Source organism: Babylonia areolata, chromosome 6, assembly GCF_041734735.1.
Source record: "Babylonia areolata isolate BAREFJ2019XMU chromosome 6, ASM4173473v1, whole genome shotgun sequence".
Classification (NCBI taxonomy): domain Eukaryota; kingdom Metazoa; phylum Mollusca; class Gastropoda; order Neogastropoda; family Buccinidae; genus Babylonia; species Babylonia areolata.
Genome location: NC_134881.1, coordinates 5916359 through 5940080, shown reverse-complemented (window position 1 = coordinate 5940080; position 23722 = coordinate 5916359). Strand labels below are relative to the sequence as shown.

The window sequence follows — 23722 nt, the reverse complement described above, 5'->3', positions numbered from 1 at the left end:
AAAGGCCTTTTGGAGATTTCTTTAATTCTCCTGCCAGTAAACTAATTGCGACTGCTTTCAGAGCTCCCCCCAAAAAAGCATTACTGCCGTGCCTGTGACATTTGACACCGATTAGATGAGCATTGCAAACAAAAAGATCAAAACTTGTATCAAGATCAGAGTACGCTTATACAAAACAACTCATTGTCACTTCCGTGTTGTGAAATACAGCGGAACACAGTTGTGTGTGTGTGTGTGTGTGTGTGTGGTCAGTGCGTGCGTGCGCATGTGTGAGACGCAGAGAAAGATAACTCAGACGATATCCGGCTCAGAGCGTGTCCAGAACAAAATAACTAACAAGAAACCAGTCTCACGTAAAGGTCTATCACGAAGACAGGTTTCGCTGGAACACTTACTGCCCTCTCCATTTTATCACAGTGTTTGTTTCCTGACATCTGTCTGAAGGCACAGCATCCGCTTGGCTCTGAGTACTACCCCTTCAGTCAGTGTGCTTATGAACAGCTGCGCATTATGAACACTGGGCTATTGCGATGATTGAGTATTCTTAGCTTGGAATTACATGATCTCATTGGTATAAGTGGATGACGTGTTAGACAGAACACAGGAGTTCTGATTGTTGATACAACTCATCGAACACTCGTCACTGTCGGACAGTTTCAGTTTCAGTTTCAGTAGCTCAAGGAGGCGTCACTGCGTTCGGACAAATCCATATACGCTACACCACATCTGCCAAGCAGATGCCTGACCAGCAGCGTAACCCAACGCGCTTAGTCAGGCCTTGAGAAAAAAAACAAAAACAAAAAAAACAAAAAAAACAAAAAAACAAGAAGATAAATACATAAAAAAAGGAACTACTACTACTAATAATAATATGTATAAGGCGCAAAAACTTGATGAAGTCAACTATAAGCGTACAAAATGAAATAAAATATATAAATAAATATATAAATAAATAAATAATAACAATATAATTTTTATAATAATAATAATAATAATAATAACAATAATAAAATAAATAATAAATGAATAAATAGATAAATAAAATGAATACATGATCTCATTGGTATAAGTGGATGACGTGTTCAGTAGAACACAAAGAGTTCTGATTGTTGATACAACTCATTGAGCACTCGTCTCTGTCGAACAACGCAAGCATGATGAATTTGCTCTACCCTTGCATTGAGCATTAACTTTTGCAAATGTCATGGGCGATTCCACAATGCACTATCAAAATTCTGAAGTTTGAAAGAGTTCATGCATCGACTTTATCGCCCCTTTCAGGCAGTACACATTTTGAATGTGAATCTACTAACAACTTACTTCCATTATTTTGTTTTTTGTTTCGCTAGTTTTGTCTGTTCGACTAGTAAATCCAGTTCATGTGCGTGGTGTAGAGAGAGGTTTTGTGGGGGTTAGAAAAGCCTGGACCTTGAACATGACGCAGGTGTCGTTTTGTTTGAAAGTGTTCTGCACACATCCGCTTTCGAGTTACAAGTCATCACAAGACGTGCGTTGCATACACTGTGATGGGTGGCTATATACAATGTGTGTCAGTGCAGGCGGGAAGACAGGATTTAAGGGATAGGATGGGTTCGTGCAGTTGTGTGTGTGTGTGTGTGTGTGTGTGTGTGTGTGTGTGTGTGGTGTGTGTGTGTGTGTGTGTGTGTGTGTGCGCGCGCGCGCGGTTTGTGTGTGTGTGTGTGCGGTTTGTGTGTGTGTGTGTGTGTGTGTGTGTGTGTGTGTGTGTGTGTGTGTGTGTGTGTGTGACTGTTGACGTAATCTTCTCTGAGCCAGAATAAGTGTGTAAATGCGCACAGACATGCACGTAGGTATATGCTTTAACAGGAAACTTCTCTTTTCTAGGACTGAGCGTTACAATATCAACAAGAACAGCAACAAGAACATTAAATCACGCACACACGCACATACGCTAATGAAGCCAGAATTGTTTCCACAGTCATTAACTTTCTTTGCCATTTCATTTTTATTCTATTTTCACAAAACTTTATCACATTTATCTGACAACCTGATGGATAGCAGTCTATAATAAATCACTTTGCTTAGTATGGAAGTTGCAATGATGGATACATCTACCAGAAGTAGCACGATTCTGTAATGTAACTGGACACCAATAATATATACCATGGGAAATATTTCTAAACTGATCTCACTCACTGAAAACATCAGTATAAAAAAAATACCTAATATGTAACCCTGTTGATCAGTTTCTGGAAGTTAACGCTAACTGATGCTGTCTATCTATCAGTCTTTATTTATTCATACGTATTCAGCTACTTCATTTTCTCTCGGTCCCATTTATCTATCATATGTGAACTTTTTTTTTTTTCACTATGAATCATTTTGCATTATGTTCAGTTATTTGTTATCAACGCAACAAGAACCAGGTCAACAGAGATTAATGCTGCAACGCGGCAACACAGCACAGAACACTGAAGAAAACAAACTGCGACACTTCACAATACAAAACCTTCTGCAATATCCAACAAACAAACAAAAACAAAAAAACTACCAGAGGATAATTCCACAGAGGACTCTCAGTGCCAACGCCAGACTTCCACTTAAATCCACTCATTTTGTGAGAAATTCTTCTGAAAATTAGGATGACTTACTGATCCAGACGGTGACAGTGCCACCATCATCTTTCTCGTTTATCGCTTTCCCACGGCCTGTCATTCAGGGAATCCCATCAACCTTCTGTCGGGGTACCGCAATAAGTATTAACTCTCTCCATACGAACGGTGAAAGAGACGACGTTAACAGCGTTTCACCCCAATTACCACCATCAAAATAATGCAAGCGGAAGGCTCTTATACTGAAGAGGTGAATATTGACAAAGAATACCACAATTCTGACGACGGAAGCTAACGGTTGGGTCATTGAGACACCCACTGGACATCCGAGGGGTCTGTGTAGAGGAGAAGAGAGGACTGGTCGTACTGAGTGAGTTAATCATTTTCTTTGCTTTATGATTCAGTGTTGAATCTACCATACCGTAAATACTATGCCGCACACAAAAGGCATCACAACAACATCAACAGAACAGCCATGCACGATCATAGCCATAACACAACAACATCAACAGAACAAAACAGCCATGCACGATCATAGCCATAACACAACAACATCAACAGAACAAAACAGCCATGCACAATCATAGCCATAACACAACAACAGAACAAAACAGCCATGCACGATCATAGCCATAACACAACAACAGAACAAAACAGCCATGCACGATCATAGCCATAACACAACAACAGAACAAAACAGCCATGCACAATCATAGCCATAACACAACAACATCAACAGAACAAAACAGCCATGCACAATCATAGCCATAACACAACAACATCAACAAAACAAAACAGCCATGCCCAATCATAACCATAACACAACAACATCAACAAAACAGCCATGCACAATCATAGCCATAACACAACAACATCAACAGAACAGCCATGCACAATCATAACCATAACACAACAACATCAACAGAACAGCCATGCACAATCATAACCATAACACAACAACATCAACAGAACAGCCATGCACAATCATAACCATAACACAACAACATCAACAGAACAAAACAGCCATGCACGATCATAGCCATAACACAACAACAACAACATCAACAAAACAGCCATGCACGATCATAGCCATAACACATCAACATCAACAAAACAGCCATGCACGATCATAGCCATAACACATCAACATCAACAGAACAAAACAGCCATGCACAATCATAGCCATAACACAACAACATCAACAGAACAGCCATGCACAATCATAGCCATAACACAACAACATCAACAAAACAGCCATGCACAATCATAACCATAACACAACAACATCAACAAAATAGCCATGCACAATCATAGCCATAACACAACAACATCAACAAAACAGCCATGCACAATCATAGCCATAACACAACAACATCAACAAAACAGCCATGCACGATCATAACCATAACACAACAACATCAACAAAACAGCCATGCACAATCATAACCATAACACCACAAGATCAACAAAACAGCCATGCACAATCATAGCCATAACACATCAACATCAACAAAACAACCATGCACAATCATAGCCATAACACAACAACATCAACAAAACAGCCATGCACAATCATAGCCATAACACAACAACATCAACAGAACAAAACAGCCATGCACAATCATAGCCATAACACAACAACATCAACATAACAAAACAACCATGCACGATCATAACCATAACACAACAACATCAACAAAACAAAACAGCCATGCACAATCATAGCCATAACACAACAACATCAACAAAACAGCCATGCACGATCATAGCCATAACACAACAACATCAACAGAACTAAACAACCATGCACAATCATAACCATAACACAACAACATCAACAAAACAGCCATGCACGATCATAGCCATAACACAACAACATCAACAGAACTAAACAACCATGCACGATCATAGCCATAACACAACAACATCAACAGAACAAAACAGCCATGCACAATCATAGCCATAACACAACAACATCTACAAAACAGCCATGCACAATCATAGCCATAACACAACAACATCAACAGAACAAAACAGCCATGCACAATCATAGCCATAACACAACAACATCAACAAAACAAAACAGCCATGCACGATCATAGCCATAACACAACAACATCAACAAAACAGCCATGCACAATCATAGCCATAACACAACAACATCAACAAAACAGCCATGCACAATCATAGCCATAACACAACAACATCAACAGAACAAAACAGCCATGCACGATCATAGCCATAACACAACAACATCAACAGAACAGCCATGCACAATCATAGCCATAACACAACAACATCAACAGAACAGCCATGCACGATCATAGCCATAACACCACAACATCAACAGAACAAAACAGCCATGCACAATCATAGCCATAACACATCAACATCAACAGAACAGCCATGCACAATCATAGCCATAACACAACAACATCTACAAAACAGCCATGCACAATCATAGCCATAACACAACAACATCAACAGAACAGCCATGCACGATCATAGCCATAACACATCAACATCAACAAAACAAAACAGCCATGCACGATCATAGCCATAACACATCAACATCAACAAAACAGCCATGCACGATCATAGCCATAACACATCAACATCAACAAAACAGCCATGCACGATCATAGCCATAACACATCAACAGAACAAAACAGCCATGCACGATCATAGCCATAACACATCAACATCAACAAAACAAAACAGCCATGCACAATCATAACCATAACACAACAACATCAACAGAACAAAACAGCCATGCACAATCATAACCATAACACAACAACATCAACAGAACAAAACAGCCATGCACGATCATAGCCATAACACAACAACATCAACAGAACAGCCATGCACGATCATAGCCATAACACAACAACATCAACAAAACAGCCATGCACAATAATAGCCATAACACAACAACATCAACAAAACAGCCATGCACGATCATAGCCATAACACAACAACATCAACAAAACAGCCATGCACAATCATAGCCATAACACAACATCAACAAAACAAAACAGCCATGCACAATCATAGCCATAACACATCAACATCAACAAAACAGCCATGCACGATCATAGCCATAACACAACATCAACAAAACAAAACAGCCATGCACAATCATAGCCATAACACAACAACATCAACAAAACAGCCATGCACAATCATAGCCATAACACAACAACATCAACAAAACAGCCATGCACAATCATAGCCATAACACAACAACATCAACAAAACAGCCATGCACAATCATAGCCATAACACAACAACATCAACAAAACAGCCATGCACGATCATAGCCATAACACAACAACATCAACAGAACAGCCATGCACAATCATAGCCATAACACCACAACATCAACAGAACAAAACAGCCATGCACAATCATAACCATAACACAACAACATCAACAGAACTAAACAACCATGCACAATCATAACCATAACACAACAACATCAACAGAACAAAACAGCCATGCACGATCATAACCATAACACAACAACATCAACAAAACAGCCATGCACGATCATAGCCATAACACAACAACATCAACAAAACAGCCATGCACGATCATAACCATAACACAACAACATCAACAGAACAAAACAGCCATGCACAATCATAACCATAACACAACAACATCAACAGAACTAAACAACCATGCACAATCATAGCCATAACACAACAACATCAACAAAACAGCCATGCACAATCATAACCATAACACAACAACATCAACAGAACTAAACAACCATGCACAATCATAACCATAACACCACAACGTCAACAAAACCAAACAGCCATGCACAATCATAGCCATAACACAACAACATCAACAAAACAAAACAGCCATGCACGATCATAGCCATAACACAACAACATCAACAGAACAGCCATGCACGATCATAGCCATAGCACATCAACATCAACAGAACAGCCATGCACAATCATAGCCATAACACAACAACATCAACAGAACAAAACAGCCATGCACAATCATAGCCATAACACAACAACATCAACAGAACTAAACAACCATGCACAATCATAACCATAACACAACAACATCAACAAAACAGCCATGCACGATCATAACCATAACACCACAACGTCAACAAAACCAAACAGCCATGCACAATCATAACCATAACACAACAACATCAACAAAACAGCCATGCACAATCATAGCCATAACACAACAACATCAACAGAACAAAACAGCCATGCACAATCATAGCCATAACACAACAACATCAACAAAACAGCCATGCACAATCATAGCCATAACACAACAACATCAACAAAACAGCCATGCACAATCATAGCCATAACACAACAACATCAACAGAACAAAACAGCCATGCACAATCATAGCCATAACACATCAACATCAACAAAACAAAACAGCCATGCACAATCATAGCCATAACACATCAACATCAACAAAACAAAACAGCCATGCACAATCATAGCCATAACACAACAAAATCAACAAAATAGCCATGCACAATCGCAACCATAACACAACAACATCAACAAAACAGCCATGAACAATCATAACCATAACACAACAACATCAACAGAACAAAACAGCCATGCACAATCATAGCCATAACACAACAACATCAACAGAACAAAACAGCCATGCACAATCATAGCCATAACACAACAACATCAACAAAACAGCCATACACAATCATAACCATAACACAACAACATCAACAGAACTAAACAACCATGCACAATCATAACCATAACACAACAACATCAACAAAACAGCCATGCACGATCATAGCCATAACACAACAACATCAACAAAACAAAACAGCCATGCACAATCATAGCCATAACACATCAACATCAACAGAACAGCCATGCACAATCATAGCCATAACACAACAACATCAACAAAACAAAACAGCCATACACAATCATAACCATAACACAACAACATCAACAGAACTAAACAACCATGCACAATCATAACCATAACACCACAACGTCAACAAAACCAAACAGCCATGCACAATCATAGCCATAACACAACAACATCAACAAAACAAAACAGCCATGCACAATCATAGCCATAACACAACAACATCAACAAAACAGCCATGCACAATCATAGCCATAACACAACAACATCAACAGAACAAAACAGCCATGCACAATCATAGCCATAACACAACAACATCAACAAAACAGCCATGCACGATCATAGCCATAACACAACAACATCAACAGAACAAAACAGCCATGCACGATCATAACCATAACACAACAACATCAACAAAACAAAGCAAACCACGGGTTAACTTCTATATCATAAAATACACCATAACACCAAACATCTCAACACAAAATAGACCAAACCACCTGATAATACAACCACTGCATCACAAATGATAGTCCTTCACGGCCACCGTTCGCCACCGTGGGAAGTAAATTCATATTCACTGTGTCAAGTTCCGGCGTTTTAAGTCATCACACTGAGCTAGGCGGAGTGAGGAAAAACCCAGTAAAGTGCCCTTCCCAAGGATTGACACAACGCCAGGCTGAAAATTTAATGAGGCCTGGAATCCGGACCACAAGATCAGAAATCCAGCGACGAACCGATTTCTGACACGGCGTCTCCGACTACTTTTCTACGCCACACACTGAACAAACACACGGCACAGTACGATACGAAACACACACACACACACACACACACACACACACACACACACAAATATATATATATATATTATATATTATATATATACACACACACACGCACGCAGACACACACACACACACACACACACACACAAACCACACTGAAAAAAAAAAAAAAAAAAAACACCGACAATTCAACATTACTCAACACAGCCAGTAACACCACACCCGGATTCCCCAACAACAACAAAAACAACAACAACAAACCTTTCTTAACCAAACCAACCCACAACTACACACAACAAATGAACACAGCTCACCCAAACCGACAGACGGACAACCCCAGTCGAGGACACAAAGTGAAGGGAGAAATGGCAACTTGGTCTGGTCAGTCACTCGGCAAACATTTCAGCCACTTTCCTCTGACCTATCCCCGACTGCTGTTCAGACGGAGATATTGGGTCTTTATCCTTGAAGGAATTCACGTGACTAGGTTTGGTGTTAACTCAGATAGGGGTGGAAGATTTATATATATATATAAATTAAAAAAATGTTTTAACACAAAAAACCCACATTCGTCGCCTGCCCAAATTGTCGTTCTTTGCGCGCGCGCACTCGAGTGAGAGAGAGAGAGGGGGTGGGGGGTGGGGGAGGAGACAGACAGACAGAGAGAGAGACAGAGACATATATAGAGAGAGGCAGAGACAGCTATAGAGACAGAGACAAAAACACAGATTATCATTGCCATGGCACACACACACACACACACACACACACACACACACGATTACACTTATCAGCTGTACCCTGCATCTGAAAAACACGATGATAGAATATTATTATGGTGGGAGAGATAGAGACAGAGAGTATTTGAAAGAATACTAAGGCTTTTATCACGACTGCATGCAGCTATGAGTTATCAGCTATCTAATGCACTCAAATTAAAGCGGCCGCGACATGTGTGTCATGACGACAATCGTGACAGGCGCGTGGCTGTGCTTAGTTTTCGGTTTGAGGCGGTTTTAGGTCACCGCAAGAGAAATGCAGATCATTATAGTGTCAACATTGTTGTGGGAAAAAAACCAAAACACAAACAACAACAGTTTCAGTTTCAGTAGCTCAAGGAGGCGTCACTGCGTTCGGACAAAACCATATACGCTACACCACATCTGCCAAGAAATAACAACAACAGACAAACAAAACAACAACAAAATGGAAGACCTTGTTCCTTATGTTATATACAAAGAACGGGTTTCTTAAAACAGTGCCGTCAACATGCCTATAAATTCCTTGGATCGTCAAAGAGCATGCTTGCCTTCACGTACAACACTGCAATGATATAGTCACAAAGAAGACAACAACAACAATAACAAAATCATAAAATAATAGAAGGTGATATCGGTGGACATCGATTTCCACATTTTCCCAAGAAGGGAAAAAACAAAGGTGTTGACAAAAGCGTGTGGGGGGGTATTTTCTGGATAGCCTCCCCTACATGCACTTCAGATGGTCTCCATTCATTGATCCCCCCCCCCCCCCCCTCTCTCCCTAGCACACACACACACACACACACACACACACACACACACACACACACATTATTATGAGTCATTATTAGTAGTAGTCAGTATTTTATTATTATTATTATTATTGTTGTTGTTGCTGTTGTTATAATCAATGATGCAGAGGAAGAATAAAAAGAAGAAGAAGACATTTTAGAAGAAGAAGAAGTATCAATAGATCAAGGAGGCGTCACTGCGTTCGAACAAATCCATAATTATGGTACTGTTTGGCATTGCTCAAAGTGTACGCACTGGTACAGTTTTCGACCTGTTGATACTTCTTGGAAAAGTGTACATTCATGTCATAAATGTAAATTTGACCGATGCAGGCCCAACTTAGCAGCTTTTGAAAGATGCATTTCCTAGCGTTATGAAACAGAAGAACCCAATGCAAAAATACAGTCTACTGAACATCCAAGACTTCAGTTGAAGCAAAGTGGTTGTCTTACAAGACATTGATTACAGACGTTTCTTAAATGTGTAAAGGAGTCGAATGATGTTTGATACATGCCAGTTGTTGTTTTTTGTTGTTGTTTGTTTGGGTTTTTTTTAATGACAATTGGTTAGTTATTGTTGTTTGTTTGTGTTTTTTTCCCTTTTTTTCTTTCTTTCTTTTTTTTCTTTTTTTTTCCTTTGACCTTTTTTTCGTTCTTTCTTTTTGTTCTTTGTGTATTATGAAACAAATACCCATGCAAGGAAATTGTCACTGAAGTTCATTGCAATTGCCTACTTTGTTAATGATGTAATTTTTCTATAGTGACATATGTGAATTGTGCAAAATTCTGTCAAACAACGTGATGTTTCAATGAGAGAAAGATAACCTTCAATGTAAGGGGTGGGGGGGGGGGATAAAAAAGTTTTCTCCACATCTTTCAAATCGTCAACTCAAGGTTAAAGTAAGAAATTGCACCTCTGAATTTATTCCCCTTGTGTTTGGTGTCCCTCAGGGATCAGTCTTAGGGCCTATCTTGTTCACTTAGTACACTCAGCCTTTGTCTGACGTACGTTTTCAAAAGACATTCATTTGGTTACCACCAGAAAATGTGCAGATGACACAGAATTACAAAAAGCTGCTCCACCATCTCATTTCAAGACAGTCACTATGAAATGGAAGCTTGTGTAGCTGATGTAAAAATATGGATGGACAAAAACAAGCTAAAGCTCAATGAAAACAAAACCTATCAACTCTTATCTGTGGGAGACCGTACTCGTCTTATAGCAGTAAAAAAGGACCCAGTTACGTTTGGCCCTGCTTCAGTAGCATTTCAAACATCGGCCAAATACCTGGGTGTATATCTCGATCAAACTTTGACTATGAACGACTTAATTCAATTCTTGTGTCGCAAATGTAACTTTCACCTCCGAAGGATAGCCTCAGTCAGACCCTACATAACAGAGAAAAACATGGCTCAGTTGGTTTCCTCTTTCGTCCTGTCCAGAGCGGATTACTGCAATTCCACTCTCGCAGGTTTATCATCTTCCTCCATCAACAGATTACAGAAAATTCATAACAATGCTGCACGACTTGATTTCGCCAAAAAGAAATCTGATTATGTTACATCCCTTGTGAATAGGTTAAACTGGCTTCCAATGGAGTCCCGCATTCACTACATTAAGTAAGCGACACTTGCCTTCAGACATTTTGACACCTGAGTCTCTTCCATTGTATCTCTCCTCTCACGGTACTGGAAACTTATGAACCGCACAGAACATTAAGATCCAGTTCTGAAAAGCTGCTTAAAGTCCTAAGGACTAATCTGAAATGCGCTGGAAATTGGTCTTTTAGAGCTCATGTTCCCCAAGTTTGAATTCTCTACCCAGTTAATCTCTTAGAAATGCCTCGATCTGATCTACATTCCTTCGAGAACGGTTAGACCAAAGTATGTTTGTTGGCAAGTATCTTTGTACTAGTAATTTTGTAGTCCTGTGTTCACGTGATGCATTGTATATCTTATGTAGTTTGGTTTTAGCCGTCAGTGTGATGTCACTCAGTTTTTTCTGCCTGGTTATTTCTAATTCCAGCGCGCTTGTGTGTGTGTGTGTGTGTGTGTGTGTGTGTGTGTGTGTGTGTGTGTGTGTGTGTGCCAGTGTGTGTGTGTATGTGTGTGTGGGTCTCACGGTGTGTGTGTGGGTCTCGGTGTGTGTGTGAGTGTGTTCTATGAAATGCATTTTGTTTTAATCTAAGCCTTATTTACTTCATAGCTTTTATAATCTGATTAATCTCTGAAACTATACTGCATGACTCATGCACACTATGGTGTGCTTATATATAGTATATATATTTTTTTTATATGAACACACGGGGTGTTTTCTATTGTCAGAAAGCGGCTGAAGTGTTTTTTAAGGCATGTTTACACATAAACTGGATGATGTAAGGCGCTTTGGGCACCATTGGTACTGGATATCGCGCCTCAGAAAAATTATGTATTATCATTATTATCATTGTTTTAAATGCACGGCGAATTGTGGAGTCGACAGTAATCAAAGCGGTTGCTACTCATATAGTTGACATGGATATTTTATTTCAGTCAATAGTTTTAAAAATTATTGTAGATAATGACTGGTATATACCAGCCACATTAATTTCACTGTTTCAAGCTCATACTTGTATATCTAATTTGTGTGTGTATATGTTATTTATCTATTTATTTTATAAATTCCCATCATACCTTTCGAATCAACTCGAGCAACATGGCGTCCATGTTCAAGAAACCAAAACGGAATTTTAGGCGGAAAATAAACACGAGTGACTCAGAGAATGAAGGCGACAACGTGCAAGAAGCAATGGAAGTTGATGAAGAGTCTCAAGACAGTGTTTCGATGGATGTTCAGCTTTCAGATCAATCAAAATCAAAAGAAAAGAAGAAAAAAACAAAAACGAAGGAAAAAGAAACAAGTACCATGAGCAGATCGAGTTCCACGTTGAGTTTTGGTTTAGAAGAAGAAGGTTTGCTCATTCTTCAATCAGTGTGTTGGTTATTTGCTATATGTATTCACTATTTGCCTACTCATAGTATTTTTTTCCACAGTAAAAAAGTAAAATGAATTGGATGCACAACCAAATCATAATGAAAATACAGATTGTGCTCTCCCCTGACTTCCATCGATAATGATGGCCAGCAGATACAGAAGTGGAAGTAAAGCAGACCGCAGCAGATAATTGACATCAGCAAAGGTCTTCCTTAAGACTTGCGCAAGTTGGACCACAGAGGTGGACTGATCCACATATGGCTGAGTGTCATGAGCAGTTGAACTTGCTGTGACACACATTGCACGTTCGCGCGCGCGCGTACACACACACACACACACACGTTCATATTAAATATAGTAACTAAGTAAGCACTGGAAGGCGAAGCATCTGAAGAAGAAATAAGTCACACACACACACACACACACTTTGATATTTAATATAGTAAATACTGGAAGGCGAAGCATCAGAAGAAGAAATAGTCAAGTCTGGAGTACCCCAGTTTCTACACACTCATCCACATCAGCGACCCTCCAGACACAGATCCAAAGAGCAACTCTGCACTGACTGCTATGAATTGATGCGTGGACTCCATCCTCAATTCACTCAATTGGCCTCCCCTACAACAGCGCCGCAAGAAAGCCCGCTTGGAGATGTTCTACAAATTCCACCATGTATCATCTCCATCAACTCCAAGTACCTGCCCAAGCCATCTAAGAGCAGGCCGAGCTGTAGAACGAACAACAGCCTGAGCTACGACATTCCCTCCTGCACAACACTGTACAGGCAGATGGCATTCTTCCCAAGGACCATACCAGAATGGAACAAGCTGCCTCAGGAAGTTGTGACAGCCGAGTCACTGGACTGCTTCAAGTCCAGACTGGCCTCTCATCTCTAAAAGTGAATCCCCCCCCCCCCCCCCATTCCCCTCCTCCTCCTAACCACCCATACACCCCAACGTTGAACGTACACTGGCTGGCCAGGTCGCAAAAGGAAAGGAAGAAGAAAAGAGAAAAAAGAAAGAGATTTTTTTTTTTTTTTTCAATCCTCACAACAGCGCAATCCTCAGCAACCTCCCCAAACTACAACAGAACCATCAATAGAATGATGTTGGTTGTACAAAAGAAGAAGAAGAATCAATACACAGTTGCCTTGACCACCTAATGGTAACACTTCTGGAGGACCTCAGGCAGCTAGAAGAGAGGGCCAAGAAGTTAGGCGTGTCTCGGTGTGCGAAACTGTTACATATTCTCCATTGATTCAGAAGCACATTATCCCACTTGTACAAATGGTGGATCCTCAGTCACAAAATCAAATGGGTGCTGGAAATCTGCAAATTGTGGCAGACCTGAAATGGATCTGACTTAGCCAGTATTTTTATGTATGCTCATGCTGCACAGATGGTTAGATCTATCTCCACTGGGATTGCTTTTTGGGAACCTCTGGAATTGCCGCCAGAGGTAGAAGCCTGGACTAATGTAATTAATACTGGATAGATGGAATCTCGAGAATGACGTTTCAGTGTGGGGCCCGAAATATAAACAGGATACTGAAAAACTTGAAATTAAGTGCCAGTCCACTTCCAAGCTGCTTGAGCAACATTCTCAAAGAAATTAATGTCCCTCCACTTAAAGAGACAAATAACAAGTACAACCCTTCCTCATGTTAAGAATATTTATAATAATAATAAAAATAAAAGAGTAGACAAAGGACCTCATCCTGACGCTTTATCCTTAAAAGTTTGTACACACACATGCATACACAATCACACATGTAGTGATGTACACACACACAGTGAGACACACACATAAGACACACACACACACACACAGTGACACATAAGACAGACACACACACACACACACAGTGACACACACATGCACAGAACACACACAGAACTCGTACACACAAATTATTTACTTTTAGCCAGTTAAACACTTGATACCAGTAAATTGAGTAATTCCAATTTGTTGGTATCCTAACTTACAAGACCTATTAACTTCAATTTAAATTTTTATGTTACTAACTGCTATGCAAAGGAGACATGTGAAAAATTACGTTGAATGTATTCAAACCATGTGACCAAGTGTGTGGCATAAGAAAAAAAAATGTATACCATCTACATCAGGTATTTGAACACAACTAACACTTGTTAAAGTTTACCATGTTCATACATTTCTTGTTTGTTGCATATTTGCATTCATAAGTATAGAATTTGAAAGAAAAAAATTCCGTCAAACAAAATCTGAAACCTCACTAAAAATAGGTTGTGTATATATATTTTTTTGCACCATGCGTACATCAAAACAGTATCAGCTATATGCTGAAACATTACTGATTAAAACGGGTCTTTGAATATTATAAAGAAGGGATGAATGTGAAATAAGACATTATTTTTTTGTTAAATGAATTGTTTAATTTGGTTGTCCAGTGTCATGAATTTATTCATTGTTTGGTTCCATGAACAAAGATTTACTTAAGATATCCTATTAATGTATTATATAGGGTTGTTGGTATCGGGTATGAATCGTAAAAATGTCACTGACTGAGTGAGCTAACAAATTTTGTTTTTAATGTTATTAGTCCTATATACACAGCACAGATATATATTTTTTCAGCCCTGAAATGGTCCCTTTGTGGTTGGCAACTTGATCTGAATTTGATGTCCATTAATTCATACTTGTCTGTGGTCTTTTTCCAGAAGACACTGAAGTGTTCAAGGTGAAGAAGTCCAGTCACAGCAAAAGAATTGCCAAACAGTTGAAGAGAGAAAAGAAGGAGAGAGATGAAAAACTGGAAAAAGAAAGGAAAGAGAAGAGCAAGAGTGAAAAATCATCCAAAACTGACCGTCCAAAGTCAGATTCAGAGGATGAAGAAACAAGAATAAAGAATTTGAAGGTTTGATTTCTTTTTACTGACCTGAATACATTCATGGTATTTGTAATGGCAACAGAAATTTGTGAACATTTTGTAACACTTTCACTAGTTTTACCTGTAATTTGTTGGGGGGGGAGGGGGGGGGGGGGGGCAGTGTGCAATTGATAATTATGTCAGTTTGCTTGAAATTGAGAAAGGGGGAATTGTTTTATTGTCAACATTTTAAATTCAAAAGTTGCTGATATTTCCAAAGCAAAAGACAAAGGAAGTGGCACAAAACAAAGAAACACACTGTCAGCTGTATTAATGACAGTGCGTTGATCAGTCTGTTTCTTGCCCTCGAATGTTTAGGCCATTCTCTAACTCAAATACAATACTTTGTCAGAGTGTGTATTGTCTTCTCCATCTCTGTACTATTTCTTCTCCCTTGAGCAGAAACTTCGGGAGGAGCTGAGGACACTGAATGGAGATGAAGCAGAAGCCTTAGAGAGCAGTGAGGATGAATCGGGGCCTGTGGCATTCCGCAACAGACTGGCACGTGAGTAAGAGTGGGTCTCTCCACACATAACAACCCTTTTTGAACCAAGTTGGGAATTGGACTTTCCGTGTGATCAATTCTAAGATTGACCACCTCCATTAACCTTTTCAACCTTAGGGAGTTTACAGCCTTGGCAGGCTTAAATCAGTGGCTTTTTCCTCCAAATTCACACATATGTACACAGCGGAAGGTTATTAATTACTTAATAGATGTTAATTCCGTTTGTGGTATATACATACATATGTAGGAACATGGAAACCTTTTTAATGGAACAAATTTCAGTGCCAGAGCAATGCTTGACTGCACGGTTCATTCAGTTAAAGGATGATTTATGATATCTTTAAAGTTTCTCGTTCCACCTGTATTTTGCTCAACTAAACTGTGGCAGTCACAGAGTGCTGTTGGCAAAAGCTATATATAGTTTGCTGGAGGAAAATGGTATTTATTTATTTGTATGTATGTGTGCAACAAACAGATTGGGAAGATTAATATTTCTGAAATGATGCTGAAGATTTGAAGAAATCATAAAAATATGTTTTGAGTAATGGAGAACCCTTCCCTTCAGTCAAAAGATTTTAAAACGAGAAAGGCACAGAGTGATTGACATTTTCTCATACCTGAAAAATAAAAGTGTAAATTGTAATCTACTGTTATGCTTATACTATAGTAGGGACCAATGTCATGACGGAAATAAGACATAGCCCCATAAGACATTTGTTCAAGTTTGATGTTTGTTACATTTTGTTATTGTTTTTCAGTCTGCAAACTCCTCCCTATCTCTCTAGCCCCACACATATGCCTGTACCACCCATTTCTCTCCTCCAGGACCCCCCTCCCCCTCCCTACCTCGTCACCCCCCTCCATTGACCACCGTTACCCTGCTCCGCTCATTTTTTCATTTCTTTTTTTGTTTTTTCTGTCCAGTAACATTTAAAATGAAAAGAGGTAAAATCTTTAAAAAAAAAAAAAAAGATTGCTTTTTAAATTTACACAGACATCATAATCCTTTGTAATTTCTGTATAATTTGTTGATTCAGGTGGTGAGATTCCAGATGCCAAAATGATCCACTTCATTCGCAAACAGCGTCAGATGGCCAGGAACCAGGAAGATTTTATTGGCCTGGAACAGAATGAGGCATCTGGAGAAAAAGGTTCCAGCTCCTCAAGACTTGTGAGGTGTGCTGCGAGTTTGTCATCGTTTTCACTAGCTTGTTATTTTATTTACTACTACTGTGCAAAGTGCATAGTTTGTTGAAGAAGATACCAAAATCTCTGATTACTTTTGCCTGATAACTTTTGCTAGTTTTTTTTTTGTTTTGAAATGAGATGGCATTGGATCGATGAGAAGGGATTAGCTTGAAGTTGTATGCCATTGTTTTATTGGATGAGATGGTGTTGGCTCGGAGTTGCATGCCATTGTTTTATTTCTTTATTGGTGCAAGAGATATAAAGATATTATTATCTTTTCAGTTGGTATACATAATTAATATGTATTTACATTTCAGAACATTAGTAATGCATGCATTTATTGGGGGCGTTTGTTGTTGGTGATACATTTTCTAGTTCTGCCGTTACAACAGTACAAGTGAATGTTCTATTGTTATGCTTTAATATTTTTCTTCTTGCTGAAACACTGATGCAGCAGAAGTAATGATATTAATTAAATGTATGTTTTTTTGTGTGTATGTGTCTGTATGTACATTGTGTATATGTCTATATATGTATTTGTGTGTCACTGTGTGTGTGTGTGTGTGTGTGTGTGTGTGATCTGAAAAATTACAGGGATGATGAGCATGATAAGAGTGATGATGAGGAGGAAGGCCGTGTTGATTTTACTGTCAACAATGCAGCACGAGAACGGCAAAAAATCAGAGATGATTTTATGGCTGCAGAACATGGTATGTACTTTTTTTTTTTTTTTTGTTGCAGTTTCTTGATTTTGTTGTTTAAAGAAAAAAAAAGCTCACATCTTAAAGACTGATAGATTATAAATTGTTTGCCATTAGTAGTTTAGGAATTTAGTGAATTTGGAATGTATGTTCATTTTTTATGAACAGCTTTGCGTTAAATGATACAAATCTGAAAAAGTTAAATGGGTTTTAAGGAAAAAGACTGATATCAGGTATAAGGAAAGTGTGTGAATGTGGAGGAATGTATGACTTATGATGACAATAATACTTTCCGATAGACGGCCTTAGTTTTAAGTGATCCTTGTTTTGTTGCTTTTGGGTTTTCAAGAAGGGATCAGCATGCATCATTAGATGTGTGTCTGGCTTTGGAAGAGGGGTTTTGAGCTTGGTTGGTGGTCATGTTCTACTTGTTGACTTGTTTTCATTTGTGGCTTTTAATCATTTTTAGCACTGCAAAGATTACAGCTTGTCAAATGATTTAAAAACTGAAACAAAGTGCTTAAACTTTGTCTTCAGAGTCACCAGGAAGTTTATCAGTAGTTGTGTTCCTTCTTTTAATGTTTGCACTTTGGATCCAAATATCAAATTCATGTATGGTGATTCGACCGAGCAGTGCTAGTATGTAGGTGCTAAACTATACACAGCGGTGTCTTTACAGTGCTTAGGCTTTGGGTGGAATGCATTGAAGTTTGTACAATAGATTGATTGTAGTGGTATGACCAGATAACAGCTGTGCTGAAATTCGCTGTGCAAAGCCTGCCACACCCGTGTGGAGTCTGTTATAGTCCCTGTACCAACAGTGATTTTTGGTTTGATTAACCCTTTTGCTGCTGGTGATAGTATGCTGCCTGTGAAGGCTGCTGTCATCTCACCATGATAAAACAGCTTTTTAATGGTGTCAAATCACCTTTCTTTATTTGGACTTCTTCCTCTTGAGATTGCATAACTTCTGTTTAGCAAAATCACCGACACCACTTGAAAAGATTCCTGCCACACTGATCTGATTTTTTCCACCAAGGCTCAGCAGGTTGGTGTGTCTGGAAGTAGCATGATTTGATTTCTTATTTGTGTGGGTGGGTGGAATGTTGTGTGTATGTGTGATGTGTTTTTGAGGGGTGAATTTCTGAGACTGACTTCTCTGATTGCAGGTAGTGACGAAGAAAGCGAGAAAGAGGAGAAAAAGTGGGAAGATCAACAAATACAAAAAGCTGTAAAACAGGTGTGTGCAAGAGAATGTTTGTTAATGTCTGTCTGTGTTGTATGTGTCGGTGTTTGTCATGTGTTGGAGATACAGATATGTATACAGTTTTGCTTGAAGGTTTTTTGGTTTATTTAAATCTTTATTTGTGCAGAGTTGGTCCTTACATTCTTTGTTACCAGTAAACACTTTTCTTGGCTGCCTGTGGTAGACTTGACCATATTGATCCTGCTCCACCCTCCACGGATCCCCTTCCCCCACCCACTCCCCAAGGAAGAAAAAAAACCCTGTGAATCAGAAGTTAAGAAAACATATAAACTTTGTCATGAGTACTGAGAAACACACCATGGCATTGTTGACACCTTGGAACTTATCACTTATTATTCAGAATTTGTATTTGTAAGAGAGTTATTGTTCTATTGGAATAGAATTGTAAGAGATATTGCTCTATAAGAATAAAATATGTCTTACTATTACCGAATGTATCAGGTTCACAAGGAATATTACTGTGAATCTTGCAGTTGTAGCCTGTTGTCTTGAGATAAAAGTAGTGCTACAGAAATGATTAGGCACTGGAATATTGTTTTTTCTTCTTCTTTATCTTTTATGAATTTATATTTTATTTTAGATGATGATTTGTGTTTTCAGGCACCAGAAGTGATCCTCCAGCAACACATGAATGGCTCCCAGGCGACTGCTGTTGCTGCTACCACCAGCTCGGGTCCGGACCTCAGCCGGTACGGGCCCAACCTGGCCACCCCCATGCCCTTCCAGACTCCCCTGTCAGCTGGGGACACTTCCCAGATCACTCTAGAATCTGTCCGGAAGCGCTTGCAAGAGAGGTAGGTGAACATGTTTGGACGTCCCGATGTGATCTAAGCCTTTTGTTTGACTTAATTAAATGTGTTGCCTATTGTTTCTATGAGAGAAAGCCAAAGCTTGTATGATAGGAAGAGTGTTTCTGATATGTTGTTTGTTTGTGGGGGTGGGGTGGAGGGGCTGAGGAAAAAAGGAGGAGTATCGCTTCATAAGCGCATCACTTTGTAAGTGTGTTTGTTGTCTGAAGATTAGAGCTGTTGCTACAAAGGTAGATAAATGAGTGAATTAATGAAAGTATGTGTATGTAGGAATGCATGTCATTTAATGATTTCGTACTGCTTTTTAAGCATGATAATTTGTGTGTGTGTGTGTGAGATTAGTAACTTTGATCAGACCTAAATAAGTTACCTCTTTTATTTGTTTTAATGCTGGTGTTTTAGCTAAAAGCATATGTTGAAATAAATCTTGTTGAAGCTTGAAAATATAACTGTCGTGTGTGTGTGTGTGTGTGTGCGCGTGCACGCACATAATACATGCTCATGATGTGTAATGAGGGGAAGTATTGCATTTGCAGGGAAATCGTAAATTCCATGTCAGTCTAATTAAAATTTTCAAAATATGCAGGGTTCACAAAAAAAGTTAAGGACCACATTGGAACTTGCAGTTTTCTTCTTTGGAGGCATAGTGAAAAGATGATTTCCTGCAAACAGTGGTGTATGCAGCCAATATAATGAACACCACTCAATAACCAGAGGTGCTTTCTTGTACATCCGTTTTCATTTTTTTGTAACAGTGAAAAATCAAGCAGTCATTTGTAAACACCACTGAATAATTATAAATTTTTGGCTGAAACTGATTTTTTAAACACATGTTTTTTTTTCCAAGCTGTGTGCCTAAAACGTCTGTGTGGTCAATGAGAGGCCAATGTCATAGGCTGTATGCAACGTGCATAATCTAAAACACATGTCATGATATATATATTTTTTAACATTTTGTAAGAACATGCCTGCTTATTTGTGAAGTGGTCCTTGACTTATAGCAAATCCTGTGTATCCATGTGTCATTTGTATTTTATTTTTCCTTTTGGAAATTTGGTCTGCTTTCCTTAGGGAGAGTGTCACAGCTGTGCAGCACCCCCCTGACTTTTAAGGTTTTTTCCAATGCCTGCCAATGGATTTATTTTTCCTGTCAAATTGGGTTTTATCCTTCAGAATTTTGCCAGGGACAGCCCTTTTGTTGCCATGGTTTTTGTTTTTTTTAACATGCGTTGAATACATTGTTGCACATGGGACCTTGATTTATTGTCTCATCTGAATGACTAACATCCAGACCACCACATAAGTCTAGATCTAGAGGAGGGACAGAAAATACAGGTGATGCTTCTTAGGCGGACACGTTACTACCAGAAGGCCACCGCTCCACTTGTTTATTCTCTCTCCTTTCCATTTGTAGGCTAGACACTCTGGACACTGTGTACAGAGGCCACAAGCTGGCTCTGGACACAGCCCGCAGTGATATGGAAGAAGCGCAGACCACCATTACCACCTGCAAGCAGAGCACAGACGGCTTGGAAGAGCGATACCGCTTTTTCCAAGAAATGAGGGGGTATGTGAGAGACTTGGTTGAATGTCTCAATGAAAAGGTGGGTCACCACATTATTCCGGAAGGTGTTTTTCAGTGTGTTTTGGGGGTGGCGGAGGGGGGTAAGGAGGTGGTAGGAGGGAGTGGGGGAGGTTGAGGTGGTGGAGGAGGAGGAGGCAGGGGGTTAGGGCAGGGAGAGAAGGGGAGGGAAGCAAGGGCATGGCCGTTACACATTTCTTTCTTTGTTCTCTCTCTCCTTTCCATCACTTGTTTGTCATGTTCAAGCTTCAGTGCTGCTGCTGTAGTTTGTCTTTCTTTTTTTCTTCTTCTTTTTTTTATTTTTATTGTTTTTTGTTTTGTTTTGTTTTGATAAAAGCTGTCAAAGAATGTTAGATTGTATCTGCTGTGTTTTTCAGTTCAAACTTTGACAGAGAAATCCTCCCTACACTCCTCTCTTTTTTTTGTTTTTTTCCCCATCCATATCTCTCACAGATACATTTTTTCTCTTCCCTTTGAGTATCAGATTGAGGAAATTTGGTCATGGGTATTCTGACAAAGAAAGCGGAATAGAAACGTTGAGATGCAGGACAGTGTGAATAGTATGAATGTAACGTCGTTTTGCTCATGATTTGATTGGTGGGATGTTCATGGTTGATCACTGTCACTCAGAGAGAGGAAAGAATTTTTTTAATTACACAAACTAAACCATGACCCACTGGTGCAGACTCCAGCAGGGGTCTGATTCCCTGTCCTACTACCCCACTGAAGGGTAGAAAACGAAAGTAGATGCGCATAGTATATTACCTCCCTTGTGCATGCTCATAGAGCATTTTACCGGTTCAGTTTCTTGTCCTGTGAAATAGGGTTTACTTAAAAGTTTGAATTTTGAAGAAAGCAGTTAGCAAGTGTTGTGGCTTTTAGTGATCATAAACCACAGCAGGTCATCAGTGTTCAGGGAACAGAAGTATTAAAAAGCTGCTCATCATAAATACCTTTTGGCATGTGTCGCTCATCCCTCACTCCAAAACCCCCAGTCCTTGACCGGTTTTCAGATTCCATCAACGCATGTGTCACATACACTTACTGAAAGAAAAGCTTGTGAAATATTCATTTAATATTTCCCCACATCCTGATGTGGTGTTTTTTTTGGGGGGGGGGGTTGTTTATTTTTTTGTGTTTTTTGGGTTGGTTTTTTTTTGTGTGTGTGCATGTTTTATTTATGCTTGTTAGAGAGTCGGGGCTGTTGCACTATAATGGACTTAGATTTTTTTTTTTTTTTTTTTTTTTTTTTTTTTTTTTTTTTTTGTACTCTGCTTTTTCTTGGCTCTTCTTGTCTCTGTTTTTGGTGGAGATTTTGAAAAAAAAACATCTTTTTTTTTGTATATATAGCTTGAAGTTACTAAGTAATATTAGCTTATATTTGCAAAGCAGTTTACTTCCTTGCGTCACAGTGAGAGAGTGAAAAAGAATCAAATTTGATTTGGACTGGAATGTATATTTTGTATTATGATCAGTTTAAGTTCAGAACATGTTTGTTGTCCAGTTCAGATTGGAGTTTAACGACCCCAGAATTCATTTTATGCAAGAGAAACAAAAAGAAGCAGTATAATCAGAAGTTAGTCAGCAATTATATGCAATTGTATTGTGTCCGACTTTGACCATCAGAACAGCAGTGGAGGCAAGTGCTGTCCTGATTAACGGGGTTAGAATTTGATTATAGTGGAGGGTGTCTTGCCGAAGTTTACTGCGTCCCCACTCGCTTGTCTAAGAGGATTTTTGGACAGTTGGTGTTGGGATGGTTCCTGAAAGCCAACTTGTTCTCGAGGCTGCAGCGCAAAGACACAGTGCAGTCTTGCCTCTTGGTTTGAGAGTCATATAGTCTTTCACTAAAGAAAGCCCATTGCAGTGGAGAAACTGTTGATTGTACAGCTTTTACTTTGCTCTTGACCCAACTGTCAGCTTATGTCAAACTCTGATATAAGCAGTGGTAATAC

The 23722-nt window shown here is 39.2% G+C and overlaps 2 protein-coding genes across 4 annotated transcripts in view; one reads left to right on the top strand and one right to left on the bottom strand.

Moving 5' to 3' along the window:
* Window positions 1–8818, bottom strand: part of LOC143283260 (uncharacterized) — a 12853-nt gene extending 4035 nt beyond the window's left edge. Inside the window, exon 1 of one of the 3 annotated variants that reach the window (XM_076589441.1) lies at window positions 8596–8818. Coding sequence is in view for 1 of the 3 variants with exons in the window: in XM_076589440.1 (XP_076445555.1) it covers window positions 8007–8068 (62 nt within the window). In the remaining 2 variants the exon portion in view is untranslated. Of the gene's footprint in view, window positions 1–7993; window positions 8231–8595 lie in introns of those variants that run through there. The other 2 variants (XM_076589442.1, XM_076589440.1) reach the window with 2 other exon arrangements.
* Window positions 8819–12500: 3682 nt separating this feature from the next.
* LOC143282694 (PAX3- and PAX7-binding protein 1-like) overlaps window positions 12501–23722 on the top strand; it is a 38996-nt gene continuing 27774 nt past the window's right edge. Inside the window, exons 1-8 of the mRNA XM_076588372.1 lie at window positions 12501–12784; window positions 15507–15703; window positions 16118–16220; window positions 17258–17396; window positions 18003–18118; window positions 19279–19349; window positions 19977–20170; window positions 21600–21789. Coding sequence (XP_076444487.1) covers window positions 12529–12784; window positions 15507–15703; window positions 16118–16220; window positions 17258–17396; window positions 18003–18118; window positions 19279–19349; window positions 19977–20170; window positions 21600–21789 — 1266 coding nt within the window. The 5' untranslated portion in view covers window positions 12501–12528. The remainder of the gene's footprint in view (window positions 12785–15506; window positions 15704–16117; window positions 16221–17257; window positions 17397–18002; window positions 18119–19278; window positions 19350–19976; window positions 20171–21599; window positions 21790–23722) is intronic.